Consider the following 20,485-nt stretch of genomic DNA (forward strand, 5'->3'; position numbering starts at 1 on the left):
AATAATTCACAAATGAATGCCTTGTGACGCCACACTTGCTCGAAACGTTTAAAACAAAGTGACTTCCGACCATGTTTCGTTTATCTAGTTTGTTTTACATAGGTTTATAAAGCCGAATGAGATCCTTTGTAACATAGCCAAGTAAATCTATTTCAAATACATCAATAACAAATCGTCAGTATGTGATGATGAACATTATAACAATTGTTACAGATAACCTCAACAGACAAGGATGTTTTAATATTTTGAAGCATTTACGATATTAACATATTAATCACATTAAATGCAACACACGTGATAATTATTCGCATCGATGTTTACTGTTAGTTGCCTCTGTGACACATGTCGTTCATACTTGCAAAAGAGCACTTTTAGTTATCTAAGAATCTTGTCAGAGGTGGGATATGTATGATCCTCCCTCCTTATGATGCTTTAGTTATCGGTATATATCTAGGAGATCATCTACCATGGTGTCATTGTCCGAATCGAGTAAACGATATATTAAAATATGAAATTAATCGATGGAATAAAAAAGATCCGGTCAGGAATACAGAATAGAAAAATACGATTCTACGCATATAAAATATAACAATTTAATCAATTACGAAAACAAAATGAAATTGAACATGACATTTGAATGATTCTTTTTGTCCTAGGAATTTATGTCAAATTCAATTAGCTGTTCTATTATACCGATAAAACGAATGTCATCATATAATCGGGTGTACGATCAAACTCTAATTTTCGGAATGTCCGCATAACCTGTTTGATTTCGGTCGTTACTCCATCACTGTTAGTGATAGGTCAGTATTGCTGTATTTCATTACTTCCTCTCGCTCTTTCTTTATCTGCCCCTGTCTCTGTCTGTCTGTCTGTCTGTCTCACTCTCTCCAGCCTCTTCGGATCATCAACGTACCTTGGTTGTAGACTGTACTCTTTTTCACTGTGCAGTAAAATTATGGAGCTACTTTTTGTTTCAAATAAAACATAATACCCATCCTAAATATATGTTAGATTATTGTACTGGAATCGAACAACATTCACTCGTTTTGTTTACGTCATATGCCGTTTTATCCTAATTCGACAGAACTAAATAATAAGATCAGTTCGCAACCTAATAAACATTTACAACCCTATTACCATACATAAACTACTTTATATCTGCTACTCGCAATCCTAACTGGAATCGGGACAAAAATAGACCTACTGGATAAACTATGACATCCTGCTGTTTGCTGTATATTACCAGCTGAACTATGTGGGTCGACATTCATTCTTAATGCTAACACCATGCAGCACAATCCTTCTGAATACGTGTCTTTTATTTCACAGACACACGTTCGTTGGACAGTTTAACGAGAAAAATTACGTGTTAGTTTACTCGAAGTCTCTCAGGATTCCTTTAAAGCAGATAGCTTGCAATGACAAACTTCGCCAGGGAGATTATTTAAAGCCGTGAATTTGGTCTGGGAAGCTCATACCACCCCCACCCCCGTTTAGCTTAGCCAATCATGATTAACTTTCAACCACAACAAGTTCAAAACATCCATCGTTGTCCGAATAATTCTTTATAATCCGCCTTTATTAGTAACTATTATAGAAATATCATTCTATGAAATCTATCCAAATGGCCCGAGCTTTCCCAAAAACTTATTTTAGCATTTTATTTGCATACTATATGACCTTATCTTAACATATCTGCCTCACGATTATCCGACCAATTCTAATTAAAATTGACTTATGCCTCAAAACAAAAGAGTTAACCATGGTAAACGTCCAAATGTTTGAAAGCCTAGCCAGGAGGTCAATCATGATGGTTACGTGTCACGCTGACCACGACATTATGTACTTCGAAAATATCAAGAAACGTTTGTACCATTACAAAACTGTGTAAGCATAGCTGATAATGCGATGAATTTTGCCTGACTTTAGAGATAGCTCAACTTGTTATGTTATCTGTCCCAACGGAGCCTAAAACCTCTTTTTCAAATGAATAATCCAGTTAACAATTTCCAGAAGTTTAGCTTAATTATTAAAAGTCGTAATTTTCGTAAGCAAACATATTCAATGTTTCGAGAAATATTATGATAATTTAAAATATGCTTATAACAAAACTAAAAAAAAACAACAAATGATTATATGCTCAGCAGTTCGCTAATAATTCATGTAAATTAATGGATTTGGTGTATTAAATCAATACGTATTTTACCTTTTAATATATATATATATATATACTTAAATTATGTCCTAAAATGATAAACAGTAGTAGTATAGTACCAAATCAAAATACATAAGTAGGTTACTTCAGCGGCCTCCTAATCTGCAAATGTAGATACGTTCCTAAATCGGTTTTACTTATTATTTCATTGTATTGCATTCTCTAAAAAGTTGAATGAAATATCCTTTAGCTTTTGTTTGTCAGGAAAGTCAGGTTGTGCACTGAGGCTGATAACCTGTAGTAGCACTGCTGAGAGTCCTATCACCATGACTGTAGCAACTAAACAATCATTTGAAAGTTTTCTAACTGAGGAAGACGCCAATACATTTCTTACAATTTATATTATCTACATATAATTTGGAACATTAACACCATAGGCACTAGCATTAAACGTCACATAGAAAGTGATACTAGATAATGTTCCTTGAGGTCCTTGACCCTTCTTCAAAATGCTTTGCTTGTTTGTTGTTTGCAAAGTCTGCTTTCGGCCCAAGCGGCTGTGAATGGTTTGTGCAATATCTAAAGCATAAGATAGAGTTGTATCATTATCATCATCAGAAAGTACAAACGTAGAATTACTAGAATAGGGATTTATCGTATATTTAGAATTGTCGAAATTGAGTCATGTTGAATGCTCATTCATGTATCAATGAAAGGTGAGTTTATTTATAATTAATATTATGATTGCGGTGTTTGTGCCAATGTTAAAGTAACCAATATCTGTTTAAGATGTAGTGACAGTGTGATGTTAATACATGTTTAGACTGTCACTCTACAACACTGATTGAATCACGGATTATCTGTCCTATATAAATGTACTTTACACATTAAAGTATTTGATAAATATGATACAGATGGAAAGTTCATTATTTATTACACTCGAGTACACTAGTTTCAAGTAATTTTCGAAGCAGTGAATGTGTTTAATTAGTTAACATACAAAGCTACTTCAATAACAATTTGAACTTATAGACAAGATGAAACACTTTGCAGTACTTATTCGAGTGTACTGGAATGCACCGCACGGTTCTGATTATGACGCAAACATGTATGCACACAAATATAAATAATTCTCTAACAAAACAATAAAATCAATCATTATTGGAGACATCTACGTTGTAGCCAAATAGCGTGCAGCGAAGTAAATAATACTTGGAGAGTACGTTTCAACAATACGTCTTTAACGAAATCATTAACCCGCTACATAGTGTATGCTCATTGGTAATGCATTTGTATTCGTTAATAACGTAGCAAATAAAAACACATGTATGCATGAATGTATGTATGTATGTATGTGTGCATGTATATATGTATGTATGTATGTATGTATGTATGTAGGTAGGTAGGTAGGTAGGTAGGTATGTATGTATGTATGTATGTATGTATGTTCATCCTGTATGTGCAAGGTTTTATGTCATCCATTATTTACTTACTGGCTTAAAATTGTTGAAGCAAACATTTGTTTTTTATTCAGTCATCCTGTCGCAAATACTTGTTTAACATAGGAGTATCATCAGTACCTGTAGACGAATTTGAATTGGAAAAATACAAACAAAACCAGGCTTAGTTTTTCGATAATTGTAATGCAAACATATGGAATGTTATTGGAAAACTGAATCATATACATATATATATATATATATATATATATATATATATATATATATATATATATATATATATATATATATATATATATATATATATATACATATATATATATATATATATATATATATATATATATATATATATATATATATATATATATATATATATATATATATATATATATATATATATATATTGACATATAAAACTGAACTTTTTTCTCAAGGGCTTTAGATGAATTGTCATGTATTACTGTTATTGCCAATGAGTGTTTGCCAAGGCTCTATGTCAAGTTCAAAGCATATGAATATAATAAAATGTCATTCTATATTTCTAAATTAATCAATAATTAATTTAAAATCTGAACTTTAAGACTTTGATATTTCTAGATGTATGTATCAGATTCGTTCATCATAAGCAGTTGTTGAAACTACGTATTTTTTGTTCAAATACACACCTCTATTGTTATATCAAGCTAAGGAGTCATTCTGTCAAGAAGTGAGCAACCGATATTTGAGTACAAAATGTCAAACTCATTTAATTATATGCATGTTAACAGAAGAGATTCTAACTGTAAGTTCTTTGGTTTATAAGTTGTATTTCCTTGAAAATCAAAACCGTATGAAGAGGTATTTTATTTTCTTCAGAAGAATAGCATAGTGCAAATGGCTATGCGTGATAAATATCGATGTTGTTTACTTTAAATTATTGCTGAAAAGTAATAAATTGGTAAATTTACCTCCTTTCCTCGCAAAGGAAATTTCTTCCAATCGAACGAAAACCTTGAAATAGTTTAATCCTAAATGTGTAAACACATCAACATTGTCAAATTCAGTATTGACATACATGCTTGTTTTTACCCTTAAGTTGTTTTATATCATTAACCTTAAGGTACCATTGGTTACAATCATCCTTTAGCCTATCAGCTTAAATTTGTAACATTCAACGTTTCTGAAAAAGGTCAGATCAGAATATAATATTAGGTAAATATTGGAGTAATATATAAACCATCATCTATTGGCATTTGCCAGCAAGAATGTATCTAAGTCCTCTGAACAAAATGAAACCAATACTGACGATATTACCTCCCCTGCCTTGTTATCGGCTTAAAACTCGCCCAACTATATTAAAGTATGCAGCTTTGCACAAGATTATACACTCTTATCATTGATTTTATTGCACAATATAGTTTGCCACTTATATACGATTAATAAAATGTATGCAACAACGAACTATTATATACTGAATTAAATGCAAGAAAACACGGTAGACTACTTGACATTATTTTATATACCTGTCGATCAATGAATGCAATATACTAAAAGCATCAGCGGTTGGACGATTTATGTTACAATAAATACCGGTATTATAATGCACCTCTCTGTCCAAATAACTAATCAATCATTTAAAACACTTGTGAATAACAAGGAAAAGCATTTGGTTATATCGCTTCCACTATAATTCTTATCGTCGCCAGGATCTCTTTTCTTATAGAAAAGTATAATGATACCTTATCCTGAGACCATTCAAGAGAGCGAATACAGTAATGAGGCACCACTGCAACGAAACGTAGCACCATTGTATTAGAATATTGTCAAAATTTTTTTACAAGGTTATCCGTACCTGTTTGTATATTACGGCCCAGGTTACTAAACACCTTCCACATCCTCCAGAATATGAAACACAAACAGAATACGACAAGGAAAGAAAGCATGATGGTGTTGGCCACGTGAGGGTCGAAGTGTGCAAGGATTGATCCGGTCCTTCCATGTATCAAATCTGTTGGAGATGGTAAAATACAAATATATTTTTAAACAATAACACGCAATTATGTATGTATGTATATATATATATATATATATATATATATATATATATATATATATATATATATATATATATATATATATATATATATATATATATTCCTTTACAGAGTACACGTAATCGATAAATTGACCCTATTTCCAGAATTATTCTAGAATGTATTTCATGAATACGTAAGTTAGGAATACATTCTGAGAAATACTTGCACGTGTGTGAGCATACTTTCTTATTTCAAGAAGAATGAATCAAATTTCAAAGTCAGATATGAACCACTAATCAAGAATAATAAATTGTTTGGTGGACACTTGATGATTTATACAACAAACTGTTATGAATATCAATATGTTTGTAATATTCGGTACATGACTGCCCCGATATTATGTGTAAGTACTCTAAATTGTAGTTGTCATCTATAGTCAACATATTAGCTACTTAATGATTATACAAGGGTATACACTTTTATTTTAGGATATTCAGGGTGAATACTGAGTAGGTAGGTGTTTACGCTCATTATTAATAAAATTAATAATAAAACATGTTGACAAGTTTTGATTAATATTTGTTCCCTGATGGCTTCACGATGCTGGACATGGCACTCACCAAGCTGAACCCATAACAACCAGATCGACTACATACTGGTTCAAAACCGTTACCGATATGGCATCAATAGAGCAAAAACAAGGACGTTCCCAGGTGCTGATGTTGGGTGTGATAACGGCCTCGTGATTATGAACTTCTGAGTGAGGCTGAAGAAAATTAACAAGCCAAAGAACATCAGGCTCAAATTCAACCTTGAACAACTGAAGGACCCTAACATCTGCAAGTCATTCCAAGCCACAATTGGAGGCAAATTTGCTCCACTCCTTGTGATGGATGGTGATGTCAATGAGATGACAGACACCTTCAACACAGTCATGAGAGCAGCTACCAAGGACATCATTTTCCTCCATCGCCGGAAGAAAAACAACCTGGGTTACAGAAGAGATTCTAAAGTTGTGTGACGCCCGAAGAGAACTCAAAACACCAGACACACAACAGGGGCAATGGAGTACCGAGAAATAAACAAGAATATCAGAAAAAATTGAGCCAAGCAAAAGAACATTGGATTGGACAAAAGTGCACATAAATGGAGACCGGTCTGTTAAAGAATAACAGCAAAAAGGCGTTCCAAATTGTGAAAGATCTCACCAGAAAGAAACAACCAAAAGTCAGTACCAATCAAGACAAAAATGGAAAATGCCTCACTGAAGCGAGGGACATTGCAGAAAGATGGACTGAGTATTGCAAAGAACTCTACAACCATCAGTCCACAGGAGACCCAGAGGTGCTTGAAGTTCCAAACTCCTCAAATGATGATGACTTCCCCATTCTCAAAGAAAAGGTGGAGTCAGCAATAAGAGCACTGAAGAATGGGAAGGTGTCTGGAGTGGAAAACATCCCAGCTGAACTTATCAAGAAATGGGGGAGAATCAGTGAAAAAGCTACTAACAAAAATCTGCAACAAGATCGGGCAGACAGGTGAAGGGCCAACACAATGGACACAGTCACTGATTATAACACTTCCCCAAAAAGTCAATCTCCAGCCGTGCCAGAATTACAGAACTATCAGATTGATCAGTCATGCTAGTAAGGTAACGCTGAAGATCATCTTGAACATCCTGAGACCACAAGCAGAAGAAATAATCGACGAAGAACAGGCCGGGTTCCGGAGTGGAAGAAGCGCAACAGAACAAATATTCAATCTCAGATTTCTGTGCGAAAGGTACTCGCAACACCAACAAAATATCTATCATGTGTTCATAGATTTCAACAAGGCCTTTGACAGAGCGTGGCACGAGGCATTGTGGGCCACAATGAAGAAGTATAACATAGGTCAAATGTTAACCAATACCATCAAGTAGCTGTATGCCAAGGCTACCAGTACAGTAATTGTCCAAGGTTCTGTGGGGGGACTGGTTCCAGAAAAACAGTGGGAGTGCGTCAAGGCTGTTTCATGTCACCCACGCTTTTTGACATCTACCTAGAGCGCATCATGAGCGAAGCCCTGGAAAACCACTGTGGGACAGTCAGCATTGGAGAGCGTAACATCACCAACCTCCGCTTTGCATTGATGGGCTGGCAGGCAGTGAATACGAGCTTGCCACATTAGTGAAGAACCTGGATGAAACATCTTTCAGATTTGACATGGAGATAAGCGCTGAGAAGACAAAGCTGATGACAAATAGTGGCAAACAAATCTCTGCCAAGATTAACGTCAGAGGACATGAACTAGAAACAGTGATCCAGTTCAAATATCTTGGTTCCATAATCACTGAAGAAGGATCAAGAGCAGAAATTTTGTCAAGAGCAACACAAACAATGGCAGCTATGTCAAAGCTAAGACCCATCTGCAGAGACAAGAATATCTGTCTGAAAACTAAAATCAGACTATTGCGAGCTCTAGTCGTCTCAGTCTTTTTGTACTCATGTGTGGCATGGACCCTGACAGCAGAATTATAACAAAGAATCCAGTCACTTGAAATGAGATGCTACATAACCATCCTAGGCATCTCTTACATGGACCACATCACAAATGAAGAAGTGCGTAAAACGTTAAGTAGGTCAATATGAGGATCTCCTCGCCACCGTCAAAAAGAGAAAGCTGAAATGGCATGGCCATGTCACTAGAGTCAACAGTCTATCCACAACAGTCCTGCAGGGCAGCGTTCAGCGTGGCAGAAGGAGAGGTAGACTGATAAAAAAGTGGACTGACAACATCACGGAATGGACCAGGACAAGTTTTGTGGAGACACAGACACTGGCACATGATCGAGACAAGTGGCGAGAACTGGTCAGATATTCAGCAGCACAGTGCCTCGACGACCACACTAGGTCATGAGACTGATGATGATGATGATATAATGATGATGATGATGATGATGATGATGATGATGATGATGGGTTTGTGTGGTTCTTAGGAAAATTACGTTATTTCTCATTTGATATATCAGGTGAGGTTGGCTTTTTTACGGTGTGGAATATTCGCGAAATTGCAAAATGTCACTTAGTAATTAGGCGGAAATTACGTTTATACCCCATATGCTCGTATATAACTAATTAAGGCTGGATAATGTGTTTACATATTTTTTCTTCTAAATAATGGTTTTAAATATTCTTTAAGAGGAAACATTTGTTTCTAGTATTCACTGGAATTGCAAAGTACTTATTGGGTTCAATATTTCTGTGACAACTGAAAATGTATTAAAAAGATTTCCGGATGATGACAATTTGATACCTTAGGCCTGTGGTATCTTAAACCATTTTATATCAAGTTCGAAATCATTTAATATTTAGTTTATAATACTGTGTTTCTCTTACAATTTCTTTTATGACTTTCATAATTAAATCCTTTGTTACGTTTCCCAAAACTTTTTGGTTTTCCTTGTTCTGTTACTTAGTTTATGACCATAGAGTTGTAACAAATCTAAGAGCTACAAAATTGTCTGTTTACGAGATAAAGCTTTAAGAGGAATTTGGATAAGTTTAAAGGGCCGTGATTTTATGAATAGCACACGACTGAATAAATTAAATTATTTTCAAGTTTTGACATTTTTTTCACATAATGCGAAGATAATTCAAATGAATTTTATATTGACCCATACAAATTCTTGGAATCGTACTTTCACATTATACTTTACGTTTTGTCCTACCATTTTGGGGTTCACAATTAGTCTATCATATATGACCACGATTCACTACAGACATTCATTACCTTTGGGCTGTGGCATTGACACAGTCATAATATTGTAACAGAGGCAAGCCGTGATCAGTCACTCACATGGTTATGCCAGATGTTTGGCCAATATCGCGTTTGAGCTATATCTCCAGTATGCCAAGTAAATAGAGATTTATCGGCGCTCAGATATTGTGCCTGAATCTGAATCCTTCCACGATATCCTAAATATATTGTTCAATCACAATTGCTCATGTTTCACATTTCTGAAAACACAGTAATTGTAAATGAGCAATTATGCTACAACGGTACATATTACAACGTTTATATTTTAGTATTTTTGTGATCCGTAAACAACAATGAAAGTTTTTCCATCCTTTGCTGGGGTTCACTTACTGTTTAATTGGAGTAAATCACCGACGCTGAAGACAACAATACTTTTCTTTGATAATAAAATCCCACATACAAAACTGTAATAAAGCAGTTCATTTTTTAAACTTTAACAGATACAGTAATAAGAAGGCTTGCGTAAGCACATTAAGAGCAGATAGTGTTTTATCTATGATTTATGCCACAGCTATTAAAATTAAGTGTCTCACATAGACATATGCCAAACCAAGATGGTTTGAACAGTATTTGAAACCGTAAACCACGAGTCGAAACTTACGTCCGAGTCCACATCTGAAAGAGCAAAATACTACTATGTTATACCACAGGATTATGTATATTAGGTTTCAATTACCTATTTGAAGATATTATAGTGAGTCTTTTGATGATTCTTCAGCTGACGAAATTTAAATGTTCATGTATAATATAGCTCAATATATTCAGGATATTATGAACTAATATCTGCAAATACTACAAATTAGACACCATGATCTATGTCTTAGTATGGTTAAATTAGTCTTTATAAGATGCCTCCTATTATAAATTTCATGGGTGCAGGTGAAAGGATTCTAATGTATTGAGGATGGAACGAACGAATCGGTGACATCAGAAAATTCACTCAACTTCAAAATAAGTTAATAGTGACATAGCTTCTGTTTGAATAAAATACTCTTTCTTAGATGCATCCAAGTACTCATTTCATAGGTATATATGAAACAGGAGCCGATGCATTGAAACCGTACAGAAACAATAACAGAACTGACGCAGAAACTCAAACTTGACATAGAATGACGGTGATCTAGTTTTGTTATTATTCAATCAACTTCTTGACATGCATCACATATAAATTCTCATGAGTATTGGTGAAATAGTATCCAAAATATTCAGAATGTGTTGAACTTTTGTCATAAAAATGAAGGAACGAAGACATAAATACTCAAAGACATACTCTCGGTGCGACAAATGTACGAATAATGCAAATAGCTATGTCCCGTTAGCGAGGAAGTTGGTTTTAAGGGAACTAAAGATGAACAGGAAAGAAACAATTAAGTTTTTAAGGTAATATATATGCCTTTCCTTATATGTTTTGGATTAAATAATAATTGATTTCTTATCGTTTGAATATTTTTAGAATGGACGAGTGCCAAATAAATAATGATTACCCACTTGACAAGAAACAGGAAGCTGATTGTTATTGGCATCTATTTTAGCAATCATTTTAACTAACTGCATATATAAATGTAAAATGAAAACACATTTATATAGGTCAATCAGGCCTACCTTTTACGGTGGGCTGCGATGAAAACTCTTCTCATTGATCTCTGGCCAGGTTTGGCAGGGTTTCCTTGTCTTGCAACGTAATTATTACGACGAAAGTGTATATGGCTCATGCCATCAGTTATGAAATTGTGGCAAGATGATGGATAGGCCGCCGCCAAAGAGACATTTGATCATTAAGTATGAATACAGTTTATGAAACATCTTATTTAGTTCTGTCAAGAAAAGTCAGAGGGTTTCAGAAATATATAAAGAGTGAGAAAATTCGTCATCTCCTTGTTAGACGAAAGCTATTTTCGTTCATAAACAATATTATGTATATTTATTTTATATTTGCATTTGACCTTTGTTTTTATGTACCAGGCAATTTACGCACCTGAATTGTGTCATGATTATAAGTGCAAACAAGGAATTTACTAAAATGGAAACCCTGGGCATGACCTATTAGTGAGTTTAAAATGTTCTGTAAACTGGTTGTTAAATTTTATTGACTTTTCAACCTGCAGAAAATCCAGGTCATTCTGTTGAGTCATAAGTAAGGTGACAGCTTGTATATAAATAGAGGTTTTGTAGACACTGTCTTCATTACAATTTTAAGAGCAGTCTGTGCAACTATTTACAGTTGTATACATATTCAAATTGAGATGAATCATTTATTTAATTATTTACGAGAATTACAGATAGTTCATTTAATATTTTGACTGAGACACTACAATGGATTATTAAAAACTCATTCAAACATAGCATGGATTACGCAAGTGTAGTACATCACAACATTCAGTACTTTTGGAATTCATTTTACTTTTGCATATTTGATAGGTCATTTACTATTTGGAATTTAATTCATACTTAAAGTGTTGTTTGACTTTTCACTTTGTTTCCTATAGAAACAAATTATTTGTTGATTTTTACCCAAACTTATTGGTTTCGCTTCTTTATATTATAAAGATTAATACCATAGCTTTACAATAACATAAACATATTTGGGTCATTAAATCTCGGCCAGAGCAGACTCATTTGATTAGATAACAAAATATTTCCCAGAGCAAGAATTCGGTTCAACATTAAAGCTGAACTTTCATAATGGACCCGGTTCAGTCTCGAAATGGGAATGCCTATGTATTCGTATTACCAGGTAGTAATTGATACAATGAAAGTTTAAAAGCGGGCAGGTCGATACAGAACTTTATGTTTAGAAAAAAGTATTTTAATCCAGGACAAAAATCATCTCTGTAAACAAAGACATCGAGGGTTTTATCCATTTGCAACATCACTATATCTATTGCAGTTAAACTATGTGCTAATATACATGGAAGTGAAAATAATGTGTAAGGAATACAAATTCATTCAGTTAACACATGTCGATATTTCACAAGTAAAAGGAAAACACATGTATGGATAAAGCGCTGCTGTTTGTTTATAACACCACAAATAACGTACCTATTTGTTCAGGCACAAGTTTGCTTTCAGTGGTGTTTTTAGTCTGGTCGGGAGGCTTTCTGTTTTGAGTGGTATTTTTGGTCAGATTGATGGGGACACAAAGCTTGTTAGGGTCATTTTCCATGCATTCGATGGCCGGCCCCTTATGACAGCAAAATGAAGAGTTTATATCTAAGCTACAACCGTCATTCTGAAACACAACATTAATATTTGGTACCTAGGGTACTCTTGGATAGAATATGTAAAATCTGGAAAATATGTACATGCCTGAAAATCACCTTATATGGAAAAGACATAAATGTTTTATGGTGTTTCTCTAGCAAATTTGAGTGCATACATTTGTGTAAAGAAAAATCAATAACTGAAAATAAAATATGTAAGAAATATTCGCCTTGCTGAAGATTACCCTGCTCTAATTAGAGTGACAATTTGTATGTGTACAGCAATATCATTTTGCTGCCATCTTTACACTATCGTGTTATTTTATTTCTTGTTAATTATAGATCATACTTATCATGAACAGTCTTTTACGTTTGCAATTTTTAAGAAAGGTTTATAATCCTGTCGTTTTTGTGCAGTTCACTTTTACATTTTTTCAACATCTGCCATGAAACGCTATTATAGACATAACATATGAAATATTCTTTCATTTGATCAATATTATCGATACTTAAAATCAGAAATAGTACAGAGAATGTATTTCATTGTGCGACACATGTATATGTCGATATAATTTTAAAACTATACGGAGTCGTATTGTTCAGAGGTTCTTGTGCATGTGTTTGAAGCAAATTCAGAACGGCATATACTTTAATGAAACATAAAGAGAATTGTGGGATGTACAATGCTAATACGCTTTTACTCTGAAGATCTTTATCTGATAGGTTATTCATACAGAACGCGAATTATATGCTTTATTATTAAGGCATCGAAACTATAAATAAGTGGCTATTATACATTCTAAGTTATGCTACTAACGGGAAAAAATGCACTTTAAACTCATGTGTTAACAAGTTCCAGACATCGAATGTCATATCATAAATATATGATTAAACATGGATGCAAGAAAACGAATTTATACATAATGTGTAAGTTTTATACCACTATGGTAAATGTTCCTCCACCGCTCCACCCTGGTGATATTGGCAGACCATCACAAGTGCACCTTTTCTGTATTTTCCTGTCTTTTAACGAGTAAAACAAATCAGGGAAAAGTATTTGTTTTGTTAGTATAAAGCTAAAGCGACAGTCTTTATTATGAATTAAAGAAACTATCTATCATCATATATTTACCTATCTATATTTTGTGTGTTACGACAATGATGTGGCACATCATTACATAAATCGAATATCCTTGGACAAACGTATAAGTTATCGATTTCTTAGGAGTTGCTTTGAACTACATACATTTCGTTATACGTGTATTGTCTATAATATGTCATGGAAACGTTAACCCTGAATGGTATCATTAGGCTTGGTGCAATAAATGACACATTTTATTAAAAAACGATCCAGTAATCAAATTATGTATAACTCGAACTATTTGACATCTAATACCTGCATAATGTGTTGCTGACTTTAAGCAATGATTAGACACAACATTAATGGCTAGTGTGTAATAATTTGTCCCAATAAAATCTTAAATTCACTTTTTACGTATATTTTTCGTCAGAATACATTCCCAAAACATGAAACCTGCCACACAATACCACATCCAAGATTTGGAACATATAACTAAACACAGAGGAGAAACACTTTTTAAACAAAATATAACAATTCAAATAATACCTCCTAAAGAAGTAGTATTAATTTTACAATAGTGACAGTCATTAGGAAGAAGATGCATAAAAAGAATAAAAAACTGATTAAATGATGCGAAAACACATTACCTATACTTATGACATTCAGCCAAATTGACTGTACGTTTTGGCCTTCTTTCCACGAAATAACAGGATAGAGTGTGTAGTTTCCTATGTCATTTAAAGAAATAGTCTTCAGTAAGATTCCAGCGCCACCAGCTTCTTCTACTCTCCCCTGGTATTTTGGATCTACAGTGAAACCATTTTTCTCAGAACTATATGCAATCAGTGTTGTAGTGTTAAAACGATATTGTAACTGTCTTATTTCTTCGTTGGCTTCTTTCACATATTCCCAGGTCAAATTTGCTGTCTGGCCTGTGCACTTGTTAATTTGTGACGGTATAGAAATCCATCTTATTCCTATATTTCAAAGAAAAGAATTGTTAAAGGTTGACTTGTGGCTGTAGGTAAATATATTTAGAGGTTTAGCAACTTGAGATAAATTAAAAGGTTCAGATTTCGTCAGAACGACATAATAGAATATACTGTTAGAGAAAATTAGAAAAGACGTTTTCTTGATTTCGCGATATAATTTCAAATTTGAATTTCATTTGGTGATGAAGTGTGTTATAATGCATATTCTAGATGGAGGAACGTCATATGTAACTTGTGTTCTTGAAAAATCAAAGTCTAAACAAAGAGAAAGATATGAATTAAATATAAAACTAATTTATCGTTATGTTTTGATGGTGTTACTTTCCCTATAAGTACCTATTTGATTGCTATTCATAACTACGTTTAATGTTATTTTGTGTTATTTTCGCGCAAAGGTTTGATATACTAACTCGATATTAAAACATCAATGATATATATATATATATATATATATATATATATATATATATATATATATATATATATATATAGGTTTGCTCAATTCTTACGACCTACAGCTGGCAACTCTGGCTGAAACAATTTTTGCCAGGCTAAAAACAGTATGTAAACCAGAATTCTTCCCAATTCTATTTTTTTTTAAATATTAAAATATATATTAATAGAAATGACACTAAACTCCGTCTAAATACATATAGACATATCTTTCTGCGATAGTGTGTCCTCATTTTTTGTAATTGCACGGTATAACTTGACAAGAATGAAATGTTTTCCGTATGTTTATCCAATAGTTATAATGTTCGTTTCTATTATTTCTGTCAGTGATAGATTGGTATCTATGAAAACAAGCAAATTACATTTAAAAACCATCCAAGGACCTAAGTCAATGTCGAATAATTTATTGTACTGTACTATTTACTGTTTAATAGCATTTTGCGCAATACTATTGCATTTGTAAGCATTACCCTATCAAAGAAAGCCCGAGGCGAGGCTTTACCATACTTTACATCCCACGGTGTTTCGTTTCTGTTTTATAATACATTACGCCATGTTAGAGGATCAAAAGAGATGTCTGAAAATAGTGTCATTTATCTATAATGTATTCGAATTGCGGTGTTGCGGAATGTTCATTCTGTTATAGAAAAGGACGCAACCGCATAACGGAGAGTTTGTCTAATATTGATGCCAAGACAACTACTTCTTCAGATCATTCCAGCCAATAAATAATATATGTGTTCGCACCTGTCTAAAGAGGTACATTCTGGATAATTTGTACTAATTTATTCAAAACTTCACAAGTGTTAGGCATGGCTAAGGGCTTAATTGTTTAAGAAAATACGGAAATTGGCAAAATTATTATCATAATGATGCAATTTAGTATTTTTTTTAAACGGATCTTTTGAGATCCTGGCTATTTTCGGCTTGAAACAACTTTGTCGATGAAAACCTTCAATCAGATTTAAAACCTTATCACCGAAGAAAACTGTTTTACATGTACAAGGACGAATACATGGAAGTAATGAAGTGTATTCAAAGGTGTTCACACATTCGTTTCACGACTCTGTCAGAAGTATAGCTCACGGGAGATACATATACAATAACAATTACATACGGGGTGAGGGCATTTTATACGTAAACAGGGAATATGTTGGTTATAAACAAAGTCGAAAAGGGATTTTACAAAAAATTGTTGAGAAATTGATATTTCGTGTAAGCAGTGACTTAAACACAGAGTCTAAAAGCTACAATAACTATTAATGTCTAACATTTTTCTTTGAAGAAGATACATGAATCTACCCTAACTTTATTCGAATAATAACATATTCAGTTTACAGTAATATTGAAATGCAAATGTTGAATATTATAGAAATGGATGATCCATTGTCATCCAACAGATTGTTAAATAACATGAATCGGTCTCACACATACATATATAGCACATTTAAGATAATTGCCAAGACTTTTAAACTCACAGTAGTGATATAAACATATAGGTGAGATATGTAAAAAGTTACAATTATGATAACTAAAAAGATCTTTTTGCTAAAATATTACAATATATTCTGGCTTAATAATGTTTCTCAAATGGTCATTTTGATTTACATTTATTTCTGTATAGCTGGTGGAATAAGCAAGCACACACACACAAACACACACACACACACACTCACACACACACACACACACACACACACACACACACACACACACACACACACACACATATATATATATATATATATATATATATATATATATATATGTATGTATATTCAACGTGTTTATATAATTATTATTGAAAACATATGACTATACGATGCAAGCTAAAGATAAGTAGCTGTATCTTTTTATTCTGAGTTATAACTAACTCAGAACCTTTTAGATATTGCAAACTTAACAGTCGAGGGAGCTCATGCATATTTTGATGATCCAGTTATCTTTTTGTGCATTGATGAAATGTATTTAATGTTGCGAGATGTAGTGGGCTCCCTTTAAAAAGGGAGTTTGGGATGGTATATGGAATTACTACAAGACGTATTGAATTCTTAATTGGTTAACAGACGTACGACATTTCTGTTATATTTATTTTAGTTACATTCGACTTGATGTGACCTAATAGGTACAACTTGATTAGTCTTATGTATTGTGTTACTTCTGAAGAGGTTTATCAAGAAGAAGACCTCGGAGGATCATGTTGACAATGGACATTAGTTGGAAAGGATCTTCTGTATACAAATAATTGTCCACAAATGACATTTTCAGGAATCCACAATTAAAACGCTACATAATTATTTTTTCTTGTGAAGAAGCTTGTGTATTGTGACCAAAACACTAATATTTGTCAAGTTTTATTGCAAATAACTGAGACTGAATAATAAAATAAATGAAAGAAGAATTATAATCTTTCAAAAGGTACACAACTGCTCAATGCATGTCTACTCAATACAATTTTATGTCCATTGTCTACATTATATAATTTGTTTGTAATGTTTAACTCAGGCGTCAAAAACAAAGTGTGGTATATCATGTTCGTGCTGTTGAAGTAGATTTGCTTGCCCATGGATATGATGTGGTAGACAAACTTGGTTGATTTGAGGGTGGGAGTGTGAAAACGTATCATTTTGGTGTCAATTATATTAACGATTTATATTCCTGAACGTAAGTATACTCTCGATCTCCTGTTTAGAGAGCCAATAATAAAAAATATGTTAAATTGTAACTAGTTTGAAGTCGTTGTTCATTGATGTATTGCAACTACTGGTTTCTTTCACTAAACTAAAAGGGTTAATTGTATTCAATTTAGGTCTGTACGTTACCGAACTCACTCAAATCCTCTTCATAAGTCTAAATGTTGAGTATATGCAGATTGCATGCATTTTTGTAAAATTCACCATAATAAGTACCAGTTGGTAGAAAATAAGCAGCATACATTTTCGAAATATTATCGTTTTAAAATATAGTTTACAATAGTCCATTTTTTGAAATATTGGTGATACTAACATAACGCATGCGATGGATTCTAAAAAGGTCAGATGATGTGTAAAAGATGTACGTGAAACTTATTCTAAGCCAATGATTTGCAAAATTCTGCAAAGTATATGGGGATATTACCAAAGATAATCACATGAATTTGGTTATGTATCACATATTTTTCATTGGGATCGGGCAAGCAGCAATGATGCAGATACATTCCCCCATTCATATGTTCTGATAAAAATGAGTTCTGCCTCCTGTTTGCTGTAATCCAATCGTGATCTTAATCAGACTGAGTTCGTGATCCGACTCGTATATTTGTAGACAATGTGCGTACGACCAAAGCTTATGTATGGACACTTTGAGCAGCAATTCATAGCTGCTTTGTTAGCTTCCATTAAGTCGATGGTATTTGGGTAACAATGATTGTAATGCGATTTTAATTGAAGTAACTTATACGATTAGGTTCTTAAAAGAGAACATGTTTGCTAATATAAAAGATATTGCACTAATGAGTGTTATTAAACCTCTGTAATGGCGTCGGAAAAATGGTGGAGTTTGAGACTAGTAATTTTACTTGACGCTTTACATGCAGATTATGTACAACAGTGAGTGGGGATCAATACAAAAATTAAAAGCTAAAAAATAATGGATATGAATGTTGCAAGCTGCATAATGCATGCATTAATATATTACAGTATCACTATAACGGTAAAGGCAAATTAAACAGCACCATAGTCTACTATATATTTAGTCTTCTTAACTGGAAGAGAAACCTGATTGGCAAAGTTAGCTTTAGGCATATTATAGGTTTCTACATTCAGTTAGTTACCCAAAGAAAAACAGTATATACGTCGGCTAAAAGCTCCTTCCCAAATAACATTATTCTAACAACTTGATGTCATTTTGAATAAAAAGCAAACGTTTTAATATGTCATCAATACATAAAGCTTTGTAGAAAGGTTTTAATAACAAGTTGTGATGGTCGGAGTAAATTATCGAACCAATTGCTAGTATTGTTATATGTAAATAACTGTAATACTGAGAAATGTATTTGCTTTCACATTTTGCTTATAATGGCTATTGTTAACCGAGGCAAATTTAGCATATATTCCGTTATCAAACAAGATACATTACCATTCTCATGTTAACTGCATATATTTATTTAAAAGAAACTTTAGTTTTAAATCTAAACATTCCACTCAAGTCTGCTATCTTGCCGACATAGGTCATCAAAGAATAACAACGGTCTCTGTTGATCACGTATTTTCTAAAACATTTCATATTCTCTTCTATTCTTTGTATCGTGTCTTTATAAAATCTGACCTGCTTATCTTCATTAAAAGGACAAAACTAGAGTCTTACCTTCCGTTACATTGATTCCTGACATCACGGCAAGATTAAAATAGAAAGTTATTTTCCACAGTTTAGTTCTGAAATAAAAAGGCGATTGTTGTATAGCATGCACATAATTCATTACTAAACTTACAATGAATGTTAGAGAGATTGTATTATCCTTACAAAAGGAAAATTAATCAAGTACAATGATTTGTGTCTGTCATTTATGTCATTTTTAAAACTCGTCACAAGTACATGGTTCTGTCCTTAAATACATTTTTGTAAAATAATTAAATTACAGGCTTGATTTAAAAGAGATATTAATGTATAGTGTTACATTTGCTGCTGATTGCCTTGCAAGATATTTCGAAATACATAATTTATTAATGCGAAAACGAAAGCGCTACAAAGAAACAAAGACACTTACGACTTTGCAAGATGTTCCTTTTGATGTTTCTGCTCATATTTGTTTAACACCAGAACATAATATAACGCTATTTGCTATTTGTTAGATTGTTATGATGATCACAAATCTTATACAATACATTGTAAATCGACTAGTTTTAAAAGTCTATGTTTCCATGTCATATTTACATAGTAATTCACATACACGTGGCCGTCTGTATTCAAGAAAATCCATATTCAGAGCACATATTAAAATCAAGGTACTTTTGAAACTTAACTCACCTGCATGCATGTGACACCAATCTTGGCATTATTTTGAAACGTCCTTGGGTATTCATCATCAATGCAGAAACTGTCAAGCTCTTTTGTTTCAGACACCGATCTGTTTAATTACCTCCATGAATATGTGGTTCTTGATTCGAAACTTTCCGTTCTCTACAGATAAATAAATGTTTGAACACTTTATATCAATGCACATGGTATGAAGGTGATTTGTGCATTAATTGTTGTCATCTCTGGAATATATAACTGAAAGCGATCTAAAAAAAACCCCACAAAAACGTCGTTATATCAACATAACGTGTTATCGCCCCGAGCTTACTG

At 33.2% G+C, this 20,485-nt stretch overlaps 1 protein-coding gene across 2 annotated transcripts in view; it reads right to left on the reverse strand.

Moving 5' to 3' along the window:
* Window positions 1–204: 204 nt before the first annotated feature.
* Window positions 205–20,485, reverse strand: part of LOC149774199 (uncharacterized) — a 35,960-nt gene continuing 15,679 nt past the window's right edge. The window contains exons 2-9 of one of the 2 annotated variants that reach the window (XM_089945616.1): window positions 20,165–20,317; window positions 19,505–19,572; window positions 14,363–14,692; window positions 13,575–13,657; window positions 12,474–12,615; window positions 5,453–5,608; window positions 3,652–3,738; window positions 205–2,737 (exon numbers count right to left, since the gene is read on the reverse strand). In XM_089945616.1, the coding sequence (XP_089801742.1) occupies window positions 3,689–3,738; window positions 5,453–5,608; window positions 12,474–12,615; window positions 13,575–13,657; window positions 14,363–14,692; window positions 19,505–19,572; window positions 20,165–20,223 (888 nt within the window). In that variant the 5' untranslated portion in view covers window positions 20,224–20,317 and the 3' untranslated portion in view covers window positions 205–2,737; window positions 3,652–3,688. Of the gene's footprint in view, window positions 2,738–3,651; window positions 3,739–5,452; window positions 5,609–12,473; window positions 12,664–13,574; window positions 13,658–14,362; window positions 14,693–19,504; window positions 19,573–20,164; window positions 20,318–20,485 lie in introns of both variants that reach the window. The other variant, XM_089945615.1, reaches the window with a different exon arrangement.

The sequence above is a fragment of the Sinohyriopsis cumingii genome, unplaced genomic scaffold, assembly GCF_028554795.1.
Source record: "Sinohyriopsis cumingii isolate HCF-2022 unplaced genomic scaffold, ASM2855479v2 utg000379l, whole genome shotgun sequence".
Classification (NCBI taxonomy): domain Eukaryota; kingdom Metazoa; phylum Mollusca; class Bivalvia; order Unionida; family Unionidae; genus Sinohyriopsis; species Sinohyriopsis cumingii.